This window comes from Melospiza georgiana, chromosome 3 (genome assembly GCF_028018845.1).
Source record: "Melospiza georgiana isolate bMelGeo1 chromosome 3, bMelGeo1.pri, whole genome shotgun sequence".
NCBI lineage: Eukaryota > Metazoa > Chordata > Aves > Passeriformes > Passerellidae > Melospiza > Melospiza georgiana.
In genome coordinates this window covers 111879279-111896187 of record NC_080432.1, presented here as the reverse complement: position 1 = coordinate 111896187, position 16909 = coordinate 111879279, and the positions used below count along the sequence as shown (strand labels likewise).

At 37.5% G+C, this 16909-nt stretch overlaps 2 protein-coding genes across 7 annotated transcripts in view; one reads left to right on the top strand and one right to left on the bottom strand.

Annotated features, from left to right (window-relative positions):
* Window positions 1–9277, top strand: part of PHF3 (PHD finger protein 3) — a 51776-nt gene extending 42499 nt beyond the window's left edge. For all 6 annotated transcript variants that reach the window (XM_058021586.1, XM_058021583.1, XM_058021582.1 and 3 more), the window contains 6 exons: window positions 29–161; window positions 649–841; window positions 2388–2535; window positions 3634–3723; window positions 4891–5086; window positions 6231–9277. In XM_058021586.1, the coding sequence (XP_057877569.1) occupies window positions 29–161; window positions 649–841; window positions 2388–2535; window positions 3634–3723; window positions 4891–5086; window positions 6231–8404 (2934 nt within the window). In that variant the 3' untranslated portion in view covers window positions 8405–9277. The remainder of the gene's footprint in view (window positions 1–28; window positions 162–648; window positions 842–2387; window positions 2536–3633; window positions 3724–4890; window positions 5087–6230) is intronic.
* A 2234-nt stretch (window positions 9278–11511) lies between these two features.
* Window positions 11512–16909, bottom strand: part of EYS (eyes shut homolog) — a 701217-nt gene continuing 695819 nt past the window's right edge. The window contains exon 49 of the mRNA XM_058021581.1: window positions 11512–13429. Within this exon, the coding sequence (XP_057877564.1) occupies window positions 12231–13429 (1199 nt within the window). The 3' untranslated portion in view covers window positions 11512–12230. The remainder of the gene's footprint in view (window positions 13430–16909) is intronic.

The window sequence follows — 16909 nt, the reverse complement described above, 5'->3', positions numbered from 1 at the left end:
TAACTGAAATGTGTTTGACTTTTCTTAGGAACCTAATACGAAGTTGTTTGAGAAGTCAGAAGACGCTGAAAAGGATAAAGAAATAAATGAATCTGCATCTCCGGACACCACAAGTCAACATAAAAATCATCTCTTCGATCTAAACTGCAAAATCTGCATAGGTAATTTGGGAAAGCACATGAAAATAAATAGATGGCACTTTTATAATTTGATGATCATAAATCTCAATATACCTCAAGAATTTAAATAAATGTGGGTTTTTACGTAGTTTGCTGACAAAGTTATGGAAGGAATGTTTTACTTCATCATTTACAAAAGAGGATTAAAAGGATAGTCTATTGGCATAAACTTGTCTTCTTTTAAAAAAACAGCTTCAGAGAGTGCAATCCCTATGGTGGATGTACATGCTACTGTTGATTCCTCATTTCTTCATCCTATGCCATCGCAGTGCAAAAAATTATGTTTAGTATTGCATAAACATATACAATGTAATAATTTATGCAGGGTAAAATATGTGTAAAATACGTATCCTATCCCACTTCAGTGGCAATATGTAGTATTTTTGATGTGTCTTCCTTGTATTCAGAGAAGGTCCTCTTTCTGTTTCTTTAATGAAAAATGAAACCCCTTGTGCTTCATTTTCTGCAGGCCGAATGGCACCACCTACTGATGATGTGTCAGGGAAGAAGGTGAAGGTGTCTGTCGGGGTTGCACGCAAGCAGTCCGACAACGAAGCAGAGAGCATTGCAGATGCACTCTCCTCCACATCAAGTATTTTAGCTTCAGAATTACTGGAAGATGATAAGCAAGACTCATCAAAGTCATTCACACCTCTCCCAAAGTAATATAAGCTGGAGAAACAATACTTTAAAATGAAAGACAGTATTGTTAAGCTATTACATGTAAAGCTACTTTTTTAATAGTGTTTCATTGATCCATTTGGGTGCTTGAAGTCGTACACATATTGTTGTGATTGCAAACTTCTAATTACCATATAGTTTACTTTTCCCAAAAAGCCATTATTTTCTGGTGCAGCAAGGTTTATAAAGATCATCTTATTGCATATTCATATTACAAAAAATCAGCATATAAATTTCATATTGTCTTTTGCTGTTAAGGCACATAGTGTACATATTGTGCTGCATTTAAATAAGTGTGTCTTTCTATAAGTGTATATATAAATTCAGGGAATTTGATATTACTCTAAACAGAGCATTTACACTGACAATTCAGGCTAGTTTGAAATTCCAAAGTAGTGCTTTTCTAGAAGTGGCAGATAACAGCATAACAGCAGCTTGTTTGATGTTTTGCTGTATTTACTGTCAGCTCTCTCTTCATTTTCTTCCACACTCTGTTACTCACTAAAAAGGAAATTGCAGTTTATGAGTCTCTTTCTTTTTGGTATGAGGGAGGCTTTTCGAGAAAAACATCCACTCCCAATTATTTAGAATTGACCAGAGTTCATGCTGAAATTTTGTCTTTATCAGGACAGTGTGATCTTTTACCAAGGATAGTGAACTTTGGTTTTTGAATAGCTTACAGCAAGTTCAAGGTAATTTCCAGTGTCGACAGAAATAAACATTGGTTACAGTGTTACTGTAACAATGCAACATCTGGTACTGCTGGGCAGCTTAAAACTGTTAATAGCATGCCTAGAATATTTTGATAGTAAAGTGTTGGGAAATGTTGAAATATGTAGTCTTTTTCATAAGGAAACTCTCAGGTTGAGAAACACTCTCCTGTGAAAATATTGAAGTCATGCCATTAATTTTTTCAGCTGCTTTGTTGAAAAAACTGAGGCTTTTTTTCAAAGACAGGAAAAACAGTTTTTTACAGGTGGAATTAGGAGGAGGCACTCACAGAAGATGTGGAAGTGGTGCAGAGATGAGAAGACATGAGGAGCCAGCTTGTGGTACAAAGAGAGAGTAGGGTGACACAGGCATTCAGGTGGTGGACAGACGGTGGCACAAGATGTAGGAGTTAGGAAAGCAGTATAGGCCAGCTGGCAGGGTGTTTTCATCTTTTACCTATGGCAGGGGAACATCTCTCTGGCTCTGCAGCACCTGTCAGTGTTTCTGTCCTCTTCAGTATAGAGAATTATAGATAATTCTCAGACAAAACAACTTCTCTGTTTTTAAAAAATACTGACTAGGGAATTAATGTGCTGCTCATCTGACTATTCCTGTACCATAGATCTACTCTACTGGAAGATTAGAAACATGGTTGTCTGCCTGTCTTTTTTCATTAACCCTTCAGTATGCTTAACTGAAAAAAAAATTCTTTATAGTACTACATTTCTGTGATAAAGAAAAATTAGGATTTACCCTGTCTTGCATGCTGTATCATGTTGTAAACTGAGTGGGTTTTTTGTTTGTCCTTTTTTTTAGGTCAGAAACGCCTGGTACTGTGGAATGTGAAAGTCTATTTCTGGCACGCCTGAATTTCATCTGGAAGGGCTTTATCAATATGCCTTCAGTAGCAAAATTTGTTATTAAGGCTTATCCAGTTTCTGGCTCCTTTGAGTATTTAACAGAGGTATTTATATTTATTGAAAAGAATGAATGAACAATTCATTTATTGATTTTACCAACTTACTTACCTTGTAGACTAGTATAATGGTGGAAGACAGTGAAGCATGATCATTTTACTGAATGAAGTATTTGTGGGAGGACATTGGTTAAGTTCTATATTTGTAAGTCAAGCATTATTCATTACATGAACCTCTTGTTCATCTTCCTATCTATAACAGAAACCTGCGTAATGGAGTTTTTTTGGTTTTTTTATTTTTTTGCCCATCTGGTAGCAGTTATGGTCCTAACCTTGCATTGTGACTCAGTTGTCCCTGAAAAAAAACGTTCATGTAACATTCTCTTCTGTGTCTGAGAGACTGGAAAAGCATCTAACTGCTTATAATAGTTGTCTTCGTGTCACAAAATAAAGATCAGTGAGCTTATAAGGCACAATTTTCCTTCTTGACAGCTGCACAGGATGCATCAGCCTTCTAATTAAAGGAACTTAGGTCTTCTGTTAATAAGATTATTTTTACTTTGCTGTAGATCTTCAGGGAAGTGCAGGCCATGCAGTAATTCTTAATACTAAGGGATTGTTATATGAGTATCATGCACTTTTCAAAGCTCTCTTTTCAGAAAAAAATTATTTTTCTGAAAGTTTATTTTGCTTGGGAACAGTGAACTCAGTAGTATCCAAGAATTTACATCTTTGTATGCATGCACATGTAGGTTATATTTTCCCCTCATGATGAAGATTTTGAAAGTTTATTGTGAACATAGGTGTGGAGCTCTCATTGTGGTGTGATGTGATGGATAGCTTGAGTGTTCCCAGAGCACAGTAATGTTTGCAGTTAATGTTACCAGAAAGGATAAATTTTGCAAGGTATAGATGAACAGTATTGAATGATAACTAATTCATTATGTATTGGTAACTTCATACTGAAAATCTAAAATGTCCAAAATTTAATTTTGTTCCTCTGTTGTAACTTCTACAGATATTTTTGAATTACAATTTAAGAAATAAAAGAACTAAGTATGTTTTGAATTTTATGAAACAGATACTGGATGAAGGACATAGCACAAGATTTATTTGGATTCACGTTTCTGTTGTCCTTTCTCATAGGATTTACCTGATAGTATTCAAGTAGGTGGCAGGATATCTCCCCACACTGTCTGGGATTATGTAGAAAAAATCAAAGCTTCAGGGACCAAGGTAAGAATTTTACCTAGTAAAGACTTGCTGTTTAATATGCATCTTAGTCATCCTAAAGATACTTAATTTTTTTCTCTTTGAAACATTTGCAAAATATGTGAACTTTAGGAGTATCTCATGGTTATGTTGAATGGGATGAGTGGCAGCTGCTGGCATTTTTTTTCCTACCTAACCTTAAACTGTCAGCTACTGTTTGAGAATACCTGTCTTTGTTTTTCACAGTAACTCATCAGAAATGTTTGGATACCACTTCACATGTCAGTTTTTTCAGTAGTGTTACATTGTGCAAAACCATCTCAGCGGCTCTTTGCTAAACTTGTCCCACTGTGTGCCAGTAGTCCTTATGCTGGGGAGCCCAAAACTTGAAAGTCCTTTCCAGGTGATGTCTCACAAGTGCTGGATAGGAAGAAATAGGCATTTCCCTTGGTGTGCTGACTGCTTTGATTCTGACAGCTGGATTGCAGTAGGCCTTCTTGGTAGGGATGCATCACCAGTTGATGCTGGGCTTGTCCACCAGGATCCCCACATCATTTTATGCCAAGCTGTTTTCCAGCCAGTCAGTCCCCCAGCCAGCTCTGGTGCGTGGGGTTACTTCAGCTCAAAGTGCAAGATTTTGCATTTTGCCTTTGCTGACAGTGAGAAAGTTCAGCCTGTTATTTCAGCCTGCCTAGTTGCCATCTTAGTTTTTTGCAGAGGCTCTTATGTCCAATCTTCCAGGCTGTTCGAACAGCATCAGCTCCTGAGCTGGGCTTTGGGCGTAATTCTGGGATCTGAATACTCATCTTCCACTATTATTAATGGATGTCTTGGACACAACAGAATACAAAACACAGCTTTCTAGTAATGTTAAGGGTAGAGACTGGAGTAATTCATTGGAAGCTGGCAGGCTTCCCTGAAACTTTTTATTTAGCCATCTGTTAAAATATTGGCTCTTTTGTCATGTACTTCAATTAATTTTTTCATATTAAGTGCTTTCTACTTGCTTTATCTAGTTCTGAATTATTTTTGGCCCTGTTTCTGTTCCTTCTGTCTCTTCTGTTCTCTGCCATTTTGGCATAGCTTTTTCTCCTAAGCACCGTTCTTTTAAATAAAGAGCAGTCAGTGAAAAAATAGCATTTCACAGAAAAATATTCTTGACCATCTTTTTCCTTCTCATTCTGTAAACAGGAGATCTGCGTGGTTCGCTTTACCCCGGTAACCGAAGAGGATCAGATCTCCTATGCGTTGCTGTTCGCCTATTTCAGCAGTAGAAAACGTTACGGTGTAGCGGCCAATAATATGAAGCAAGTGAAAGATTTGTACCTCATCCCTTTAGGTTCCTCAGACAAAGTCCCTCATCACCTTGTGCCTTTTGATGGGCCTGGTAAGTACAGCTTGGAATTTGGAATTTTATGATCATGACGCTACTTAAAGAAGTTGGCAATAAGAGGAAATGAAATTTAAAAACGCTATTTTATTCAAATATGGAATGAGTTTTCCTTAGTATTATTATATTAGTTTCCTTGAAAAGATATTAATTTCTCCTCGCTAGATTATTGTGATACTTCAAAGATGAAAAGATTAGTGTTTACAACCTTGTTTTATGTCTGCTACCTTCTTTCTCTAACACAGGAGGCTTTGTAGGTTTCAATTGCAGTAAACTGAGTTACACAAGTGGACTATGGTAGAAGGCATAAGTTCCAAATTGGTACTCTCAATTTAAAATAGTATTTTTCATTATTTTAATTGTTTTTATCTTTTTATTCAAGTATTCCAAAGTTCCTTACCAAAAAATACATTGACAGTTTAAAACATAGATGGGCAAGGAAAAGAAGCTCTTGAAATGATCTGTGTACACTTGAGTTGATCTGTGTATGCTTGAATTACTTTACATCAGTTTATCTTGGTTATAAAAATTTGTGGATAATATTTCTTTTTGAGATAGGCAGGGCCAAAATGAAGAGAGAATGAGCTAGAACTATTTTCTTTTGCCATTATATGGAACAAAATAGATGGTGAGGAGATGGGTAATAGTATGCTTTGAAACACAGCACCTTTCTTGGAATGAGGGAAACATTTCTGAAATTTTTCCTGGTAAATCTTTGAAGGAGTATGTGTAATACAAATTGATGAGGAGACTTTTTGTTTGCAAGTGTTCTGTTTACTTTTTTTTCCCCTATTATACTTTGCTACCACTGTTACCATGTTGTAGCTGGGTTAGACTGATGTTTAACTTCCGTGCTGATTCTGATGAGATTAGATGTCCTATCTGTCTCATATTCTCTGTTTGGAAGTTATAGTGTACTTGAACCAATCTTAAGTTGCAGTGCTTGAAGTCATAATTTTAATACTGGAAATATATTTTTTTATTATTTTAAGTATTGTTATGACAAGCAGAACAAATTCAAATGCCATAAGATTAATACTTTTGATAGTATATTGTAAGTATATGGGGGTTATTTTTGTTAAAATTATTACCTTAACCAAAATACAAAGAGATGATAAATTGCTGTTGCAATTTTGTACAGGGATTGAAATACATCGACCAAATTTATTACTGGGATTGATAATTCGCCAGAAGATGAAGAGGCAGATTACTGCTGTTTCAAGTGTAACCAGTAGTTTTGCAGATGAAGCTGCTGAAAATACCTTGAGTAGCTTGCCACCAGAGAAGAAAAGCAAGCCAAGCAAACCTGAAGTCTCACATCATGATTTAGCACTAGAAGAAGAAGAGGAAAATAATTTTTTTAATTCCTTCACAACTGTGCTGCACAAGCAGAGAAATAAACCACAGCAGTCTAATACAGATGATGCTCCAGCAGTTATTGAACCGTTGGTGGAAAGTACCAAACATGAACCACCAAAGCCTCTCAGGTTTCTTCCTGGAGTCCTGGTTGGATGGGAAAATCAGCCTTCTACTCTGGAGCTAGCAAATAAACCGTTGCCAGTGGATGATATTCTTCAAAGCCTGTTGGGCACAACAGGGCAGGTGTATGAGCACAGCAAGTCAGAAGCAGGTCCTAGTGAAGACATACCATTATTAAATGAACAGGCAGCCTTGAAAGAAGAAACCATGGATGTTGCTGAGGTAACTGCTGAAGCTGGTGAAGCAAAGACTGGTTTGGATGATCCTCAAGAATCCACTAATGCTGCTGCAACTGTGGATGCAGCAGCTGTAGGGACCTCAAGTTCTGCAAGAAGTACTGGTTCTTTGATAGGGCTGACTCTTAAGGGAAAACCTCCAGATGTCTCCACAGAAGCATTTTTAGCAAATTTGTCTGCTCAAGCACAGAATAAGGAAACTGAAGAAAGTAAAGAAAATGACTCAAAGCGACAGATACCAGACAAAGATAGTGTTGCACAGGAAGTTAGAAGGAGCACAAATTCCAGCTTTTCTTCCTCATCAAATTCAGGAAAAAAGCCCAGTGAGAACAATGTTAATGTAGGCTCTGCTGAAGGTACTACTGCTAATACCTCTAAATCGCCACCATTCATTAATCTTAAAAGAGACCCACGACAGGCAGCTGGACGAAGCCAGCAGACTAATATTTCAGAAAACAAGGATGGAGATGTTAGCAGAAATGAAGACCGACAAAATGCTTCAGGAAATGATCAAGGAGAACCAGAGAATAAACAGCTTTCTGGAGAAGGGGGCTTAAACCTGTATCAGAGTGAGACTCAAACCAATGAGACACCGTTCAGTTCAGCTGCAGCTAAGGCAGATAACACAGTTGCATCACAAGCAGAAGATACCAAACACTCACAGGAAGATGGATTGATGCAAAATATTGAAACAGTGAACTCATTTAGAAGAGGACAAGCCACAACTTCATCTCATTTTGAAACTGAAAACTCTTCTCGTTCTGAATTTATTTCCAAAGTCCCAAGCCCTGTTGCAAGTGGCAGTTTCTCATCTGTTGGACCTCCTCAGCAGAATTTTCAGCATTCTAAATCTAATCCACCTGGATTTCAGTTTCAGGCTCCTGTACCTCATAACTTCCCTCCACAAAACAACCCTATGTTTGGATTTCCTCCTCATTTACCACCTCCGCTTCTTCCTCCTCCTGGCTTTGGTTTTCCTCAAAATCCAATGATGCCATGGCCACCAGTAGCTCATTTATCAGGTCAGCCACCACAGTATGCCGGACCCATTGCACAAGGGCTACCAGTGGCTCACAAACAATCAAGATTTTTGGGACCAGAAAATTTTTTTCAGAGTAAAGACAGTAGGAGACCAGAAAGACGCCACAGCGATCCTTGGGGCAGAGAAGAACAGCATTTAGAGAGGGGATTCAGTAGAGGAAAAAATGATCGACAAAGACTTTACAGTGAAACCCATCACCAAAAAAAAGACAGACATGAAAAAGAATGGAGCAATGAAAAATACTGGGAGCAAGATTCCGAAAGAAACAGGCGCAGAGACAGAAACCAGGAAAAAGAGAGAGAGCGGAAGAGTAGAGAGGAAGGACAGAGAGACAAAGAAAGAGCGCGATCCCCACACAGTGATAGAGCTGCTGATGGAAAAAGCCCCAGAGAGACTAGAAATCCAGAAAAAAAGACAGAGAAGCCTAAAAGTGATGAACAGGCTCATGAAAAAGATAAGGAGAGGGAGAAAAGCAAAGACAAGCATAGAGAACGAGAAAGTGAAAAGAACAGAGAGAGACATAGGGACCACAGTGACAGAACTAAAAGCAAAAGGTAAAAAGATGCAGGCAGTCTTTTAAAATCCTATTTAAATAAACTGTTAGAGTAATGTCGTAAAACTTTGTATGACAAAAAAAGAGAGCCTGCTAGGATTGTGCCATTGTTTTTTATTCTGTGTTGGTGTTTTGCAGAAACAAGTCTGTGTTTTGGTACCACTCAATGTACCAATACTCATCCTTTTTTTCATTATACCAACTATCGCTAGAAGTAGGAGTTTAATATTTTAAAAATTTTACATTGCTGTATATTCAAAATTTTAAAGATTTCTTTTTATTAATATGCAATAAAAGCTTAGGAATTTTCTTAGCTGAGGAAGTTGGCTTTAGTCAAGTCTGCAATATAGTTGCTGCCTTTGGTAATTTGTGCTCTCTTCTGTTTTAAGATGCCCTGATAATTTTAAAGGTCGTTTTCATACAATACCCTTGTTTTTAAATTGCACTGTTTTTAAAGACTGCAGCAAAGCCTCAGAATCCACATGTTACAACAAAATGTAATATGTTCGGTGGTGTGAAAAGTTTGGGGTTTTTTTTAAATTATTCAGTAGTACAAAAAAAACTCAAGCGTATTTTGTTATATTCTATTTCAAGTTTTTCCTAAGCATCTGAAGCAGTTTGTGACCAGAAATTGGAAGGCTGAGCTGCTCGAATGTTACTGCTTTAAACTGCACTTGTTTTAATGAGAAAGCATTTCTAACCTAAATTCTTGAAAATTATTTGTAGTAGTAAATTCATTTCTCCCACCATTTTCCATGCTTCAAAAACTTGAATACCTGAGCTTGTACATTACTTTGTGTTTTGCTATCCTTTTTACTGTAAAATGTAAATATTTTAAGGGATATTTTGATTCTGAAATGATAAAACTTTCTCACATACTGTGTGTGTTTGATTTCATAGCTGTGAAACTGTAGGCTAAATGAATACAGAAGGCTGAGTCACAGAATGCCACATTTGTTGTGCACTTTATAGCTCGGTTTGTTTTGAGTTTTGGAGAACAAAGAGGGGGGAAAAGGGCAAAAGTGTTTGTACCCTTGGGACTTCTGGTAACTTGGTATTTTGTGGACTATCATCTAGCAGTGCCAAACAACATGCAAATGTGAAAACAAAATCACCTACTCTAATACTTTTTAAAATACACTGGGCATCTTATTGAGTCTGTCAGAAACAACAAAAATATTCCACCATATAAAGAAAAACTGAGGTTTATTCTTCTGGTTTTCAGTGTTTTGTTTTTCCACTTTGAGTACACAACCTTACTACACTGCTGACAGAGCATTTTGCACTTTGCTGTAGAAAAGCCTCTTCTTTTCAAAAAAGTCTTCCCAGTTTAACGACATCATAATTGTTAGTTTTAATTATGAATATATTTTAAGGTAAATTTTTACTTGGATACATTGCAAGTAACTTCATGGTCAAATTGGCTAAAATTTAAAATATTGTGCTAAATAAAGGAGGTGGTAGACTTTTATTAAGTCATGTTTTTTCAGCTCATCGTTGAGAAGACTAATTAAAAAAAATCCTCAGTAGATAAAAGCGACATTCAAACATCTTTAAAATAAAACTAGTCTTTTCCAAATTAATTCCATGGTCTGTAAAGCAGCAGTGCTGTTGAATATATCTGGTAGTAATACATGTGTTTTGTTGTTTAAATATTTGCACTGAGTTCTGTAGGCACAGAAATGCACTAAAGCATTGTTCTCATTTTTGGAGTAAGTTTTAAATTGACAGCTCTGCATATGAAGATTTTCTTTTGATCCATTCAAAAGTAGTCTACTCCAAGGTCACTGGTGATCTGCCTCTCACATGTGCATCCATCTCTGCTCTGAAAATAAACTGGAAGCAGTGAAAATTGCAACTGCCTGTATGGAAGGGATGGGAATGCTTTCTGCCAGAACTACCAGAAATAATTTGTTTAAAAGAATATGTAAACTTTTTTCAAGTTTGCTGAGTGCTTTGCCACCTGCCTTGTGTATGCAAAACCTGAAGAGAGCCACAGTAAAACAGCTCTTGAGGGAGAGTTTTGTTAAGTGTTTAAGTTAACAAACAGCAAAAGTCTCCAGGATTTATTCCAAGGATGTGACTTAGTGTAATGGGAATAAATCCTGCTACTACAAGAATAAAGGATTTTACTTTTCCATTGCCTTCAGTCACTCTCCTTCCAACATTTGTGTTTGCTGGAAGTGCTCTGATTACTTGTTCCTTGTTTTACACCAAATCAGTGCTCAGATCACACAAGGCAGTGTGGACTGCTGAGGAACTGGCAGTACAGCAGAAGCCCCAGAGAGAACAAGATAAACCTTAAATATGCTCCCTTCTCCAGCATCACGTGGCCATAAAAGCCTCTGTCTAGATGAAACTGAAAGAGAAGAGTCTGGGACAGCTCAAAAGTCAGATGGGCTTCATGAGCTGCCTTTTGGGAAGAGTTGCAGAAGCTCTGTTGCCTCAGACTGATCACTTGAGGGCTCAGAGCAGCTGAAGAAAATAGAATGAACCTCACAAAGATGTTCACAAATGCTTAATGAAACATCTTGGGGTAGCTCCATGCACTTCAGTTATCGTTTAGTCACCTGTAACTGACTTGACAGTGCTTTCATTGCTAAGTTGGTAAGTGGTTAAGGATGGTGGTGTGGAAGCAAGTGTATGTCACCCAGTTTTAGGTGCCTATGGCCATTGCCCTATAACATGCACCCCATCCTCACTTCCCTCTCTGCCCCAAAATAGTTACTTGTTTCTGACAGGTATATGCTGAAGACTTGCATTCAGAGAATTTTCATGCAAGGAGGTAATGGTTTGTTATGTGCTTTTTAGCAATAGTAAAGTGGAAAAGGAAAAAGATACAAATCAATCACTATTTATTTTTATTTAATAATTTTACTAATTTAGTAAGCCAGCAGTCAAATGAGAAATGTAGATGCCATTTTATATTATTGGCACATTAAGATGTATTGGCACATTAAGATGTATAAGCACATTAAGATAGAGTTTTAAATTTTTTTTTGCTTCCTAAAGCAGAATATAAGACAGCTTTATGAGAAGGAATTTATTTTTTTGTATTCATGTATGAACAGCTCTATTTACTTTTGAGACTGAATAAGGGAGATCTCTGCTGGAGAAAACCAGGAGGCCTGTTTTCTCTCTCTAAAATTATCTATGTTTTTTGCTCTTAAAATCATTCTTTAAGAGTAATATTTTAGCAGACTTAAGAGAGGCTTGAATTCTACCCTCTTACATATAGTACATACAAGATGGACACAGATAAGGGAGTGAGAACAACTTTATTACCTAATTAGGGTCTTTTTGAACTTAACAAGTAATTATAGCTGTTGCATTTTTTAAAATTCTCATTACAATAAATGTGGATTTTGCCTCAAACATACTGTTTCTTCCTCCACCAATTTCAGTTTTTAGACTGGATCTTAACATTATAAAATAAACATTTTAATAATATTCAAGAGTTGAAGAAACAGGTAACAGTTTTCTGTTTTCATAAAGCAACAAACAACACTTGAATGATGGTTGGCTTTATAAACTAATCCCTACCTCTTTCTTTACAAAACTATTTCCAGCACAATAAAGAAAAAAAACCTTTCAGACTTTCCCATTATTTTAAAGTAAATGCTAAAGGGTATATATAAATAATTCTATGAGGAAAAAAATTGCTCATATTTTATATGTATGTGTTATTAATACTCCACATAAATTTGTCCCTTATTACTTTTTAAATGCTTTCCTATGTTGGTTGCTGAGTCATACACTGCCAGCTAACACAATAAACAGGAGGAAAAGGAATTTTACCTTTTTAATAGAGTCTTGGACAGTTTTTTTCAATTAATTTCCAGAATTTCCATCATGAATGTTGTATCCTTCTGCTTTCATTAGCTGAATCTTTTTAGAATCTTGGAAGAGCACAACATCTTTAATCTTACCAATGAATTCCTTCTGGAAAAGCCCTGTAGTGACTATATTGACTTTCCTGCCCATTTCAAACCCACCAAAGTAACAAATGCCACCGTAGTTTAAAGCAGTGTATTTTCTTTGTGGGTCAATATCTTCAAAAAGGATTAGTTCCTCATCAAGATAAACCTTAACACAAGTTTGGTTTTGAACTACAGTAGTGAAATGCCATTTTCCATCAGAACAGGTGAAATACTTTCTGTGCATTAGAGGAACAGAGATTCTTTCTCCAAGATTAATTACAACTTTTAAAGTTCCATTGGCAAGACCAATAGCAAGGAAGTCATTATCTTCATCTTCACTTTTTCCCATCCATGCTATTAAGCCTTCAGTTTGATTGGTAGTAAAATTTAAAGAAAGGCGGCTGTACTGGAGGTCTCTTTTTCCATAAAAAGGATCTGTGTATTTAATGTAGGAGTTGCCAACAAACTTTGCTATATAAAATTTCATTTTGTTATCGCAGTACTTACCTGTCCAGCCTAGTGCACATGCACAGGTATATGAAAATGAAGAAGGCTGAGGAATACAAAGTGCATGAGACCCACACATGTTTTGTGAACAGTGAATGGATTGTTCACACTTGGTCCCTGTCCAGTCTTTTGGGCAAGAACAAGAAAAGCCTGAGTTTCCAACTTGACATGTTCCATTATTTTTGCACACAGTGTAACCACAGTCTGTGCCATCACAGTCACCAATGTTGGCCCCACCCTTGGCGTCAGTCACGGTGAGATTCAGTTCCCTGTTGTTTATAATTATTTCTCGAATACAACCAGTGAAACCTGTGGGCTCATTTTCTGTTGCCATTGGATTAACAAGGTTTAAGGAGGATACCCCCCCAACAAAAAAATCTGAGTGTGTGTCTAGAGCATTCATTCCAGGACTGGCTTTTTGAGTAACGTTGATACCATCCAGGTCCAGGTAGCCTTCATTACCAACTCTTCCTGCATTAAGTAAGTGCCATGTGTTTCCATTTGTGTGGACCTTCTGAAGGGTCTGGAGGATGACTGTTCTGTCTCCAAGGTTGTAGCGTAACTGTGTAAATCCATTTACTAATGATATACATAGAAAATCACCTGTAAAAAAACAGTATGAAATATTTTTAAGTTTTAGAGGGGTGTATTGAAGAACAATATATTAATGATTCTGATGCTTTCATGCCTGCGTTTCCTTGTATCATCATTATATCTAAATCACACAAAGGGAAATGTTCCCTGATGAGCTGCTTTTAGCCTTTTTTTTTTTTTTTTCTTCCTCATTATTGGAAACTGAGCCCATGTTTGCCTCAAAGTAAAAAGCCCAGCCTTCTGAAATGCTCTGCTTTTGTGCAAAGACTAGATAACTGACACAGGAGCAAACAGGATCACTTTGGCATCTAGGAAGTGTGAATCTGTGTTCCCATGGAAAAGAGAAAAGTTTTGGCCAAGTTACAAAGGCAGAAATACTCTCAACTTCAGTATGTTGAATAAAGGCTTGATGGATTTGTCAGTTTAATGAACAGTTTTGTCTGCATCAGACATACTCTGCTTTCCCTGAAGGCTCCTTTTCACAGCAGGGATGTTTAGGTTTAATAATCTGACAGCTGTAGGAACAGATATGTTTTTTATTGCATTGTTCTTCTAGAGGCCTTTGTGACAGGAAGTATTAGAAGGGAGTTCTCTCTTCTGGTACTATCAGTGTTTCTGGCCTTATGGGCAGTGTAAAAGGAGAGAGAGTACCACTTGAAAATGTACTTCCAGGCATGAAAAAGGAAAACTGGGAAGGGTTAGGAAATGGGAGATGGAGAAGATGGAGAAGTTTGTAAGGGCAGCAGTAGAGCCTAATAGGGGAAGGTGACAGGGAAGCAGGAGAGAGCAGCAGAAAAGTCTGCAAATTAAAGTTTTGTTCTCAAATTTTTTCAGGTTTGCCTGTGCAATTTGACTTTTATATCTTACTTTTGGAAACAATAGGCATCAGGTTGTTATCCATTAAACTGGTAAATGTTAGTTTAATTTGAATGCAAGCTTTCCTAATAGTTACCAGTCCAGTTTCCTTAAAGATTAAGCATTCCTAAGGGTGGACCTATCAGAATGATGAAGTTTGCTTTCATGTGTGTTTAATTTTTGAGTATTTCTAATCCTTGGATTACAATGCCTGTAGTGAAATTGAATGGCTTAATTTACTGAAGGCTTGTGAAAATTGCCAAAATGATACCTCCCTATTCAAGAGATGTTCAGGTTGCCGTTTAGGCAGGCTAGAGATGTTTTATTTGTATTAGTGGCTGTAGAGCCCATCATGCCTCACCTTCCCTGCTCCAGATACCCATGGGAAGAACAAGAAAAAAGCTCTTCCTTCTTTCAACTCTGGTGATAGCAGAGCACTCCCTTCTAGCTTGCTAGTTCCAGTTGTGATAATCTGGTTTACTTCTCTGTATTAGTGTTCTTTTCAAGGACCTTCGTTGTTTCTTTTTTTCCAGAAAATTAATATAATTTCCTTCACTTGAGATTTCTCCTGCTTAGTGATGTGGCTTTGTGTGCTTGATTTTTCAGTACATAGTTTGAATGCACTCGTCTTGCTTTGTTCCAGCAGTGTACATAACCCACTTGTCTGTGTCTTTTATCAGGCCCTCAATCCTAGGGTAAGAAAGGAAGATAAGGAAAAGTTTCTGAGCTACCTCTTTGGCTGCCTTTGATCCCCTCTCCTTCCTGGACATGCAGACCTGTTTAAGGACACAAGTACTCATATTTTGCTGTCTAGGAAGGAGGAAAACATCTGACCAGGGTTACTGTTGCATCTGAGCTGCAATCAAGACCTGGAGAAACTGGCAGTTCTCCAAGACTCCCTGACCTGCAGGGGAGGGTTTTGGTGGCTTTGCACATTTGACAATGATCTGTTTTGGAATCTTATTTAGCCTTATTGCAAGAAGAAATCTGTGTTACTGAATCTGCTGTCTACAGTGTAAAGAGGTTATTGCTGAATGTTCTCGCACAAATTTGAAGCTTCACTTCAAACTAGAGTAACTACTTCTGCTACTTTTGAACAAAAAAATTACACTTCCAGTTTCACCTCTCCCTGAGGCCTTTCTTAGTCCTCTGATTAGACCCTATCTTTTCACAAATTATTTTCTATTTTAGTTGTTTGCAAGAACAACAGAGTGTTGAGTGTTGAGATAAATTTTAGAATCTGAAAGTTGATCCTAGGATGCAGTCAGTATTTCTCCAAGAAGTTTATCATATCATAGGTACTACTAGGGGCGACTGGCTGAAAGCATCTTAGGACTGTCGTGTAAAGTGCTGTGTGTTCACTGTCCAAGAAACTTCCTCTGAAAGTGAAGGGAAATGATGGGCTTGTCTTTGATGCTTTTCAATTTAGCAACCAGTAGTATTTTCAACAAGAGATCTACATCTGCCCTGTCTCTGAGGGCCAGGTTGCACAGCTGGAGCCTGCGCAGGCGATGTCTTCAAAGGAGTTGTATCACCAGTTTAAACAAATGGCATTCTTGCCACTGATTTTCTCTTCTCAGTCTCTGTATAGGAGACCAAGAAGTACTACAGTTTTTACTATTTCAATTTGATCATAGCTCAGACCTGCCTCATTTAACCTGTGGCCAGAGACCTTTCTGAGGAGGTTGACTTTGGTTAAGCATGAAGGAGATGACATCCTTAGTTTTTCCAGCACTAGACTGTACAGCTGGTCCCTGCTTTCTTGAAAATACAATCTATGCATAGGACACACAACTTGGCTTCTGGCTTTTTAGATTAGCAGCTCACTTAATATGGGCTATTAATCTCCATCAGTGGTGTCATAAAAAAAAACAGACTCCTGAGACAGGCACTCATAGTTGTTCTTTTATTCTGCATGCAAGTCTTTGCCCAGCCTCTTGGATGCAAGGCAACCTGTGTCAGTAAGGTTGAATCTTCTTTCTAAGTAGGCTGTTGTAGGTTAGCTGGGCCTTGAAACTGCAACATGTCAAGACCCTGGGCATTGAACAAAATTATTAACAACATTTAGTTCTGTTCTGATGCACCTTCTTGCCCCTGTAATATTCCCTGTTTCAGTAAAACAGTGATTTTTTTTTTTTTTTTTTTAATAGCCCAAATGCTAATTCCCTTCTTCTCAAGGGAAGGGAATTTGTAGGCGGCATTGCCTTAAAGGAAGAGCCTGTTCTGGAGATAAAACAGCACTTCTACCTGCAAGTCTTAGTTTGGGGTTTTCACCAAGTGACTGAAGGTCAAAGTTGCTCTGCCTCAGAGTGGATTGTCTGTATTTAATATTAGAAACCAGAACTCCAAAGCAGGAGTGAATTTTTCTTCATAGCTTTATTTTCACGTTTTTCTTCTTTCACAAGTCTCACCTGCTCCCATACTGCATGTCAGAATTCCCAGAAGGCTAGTCAGCCCTGTGTCTTCAGCAGTCAGTTCCTCAAACTGGGAGATAATGAAGTCTCCTAAAAGTACATCCAAGTGCTACTGTGAGCTCTGGATTATCTGTAGTAGTATCTTCTTATATGACTTCTTATGATGAATTCTGAGTGCATCACAAATATTTTCAGCTTGCTACTACTATGAATATATATG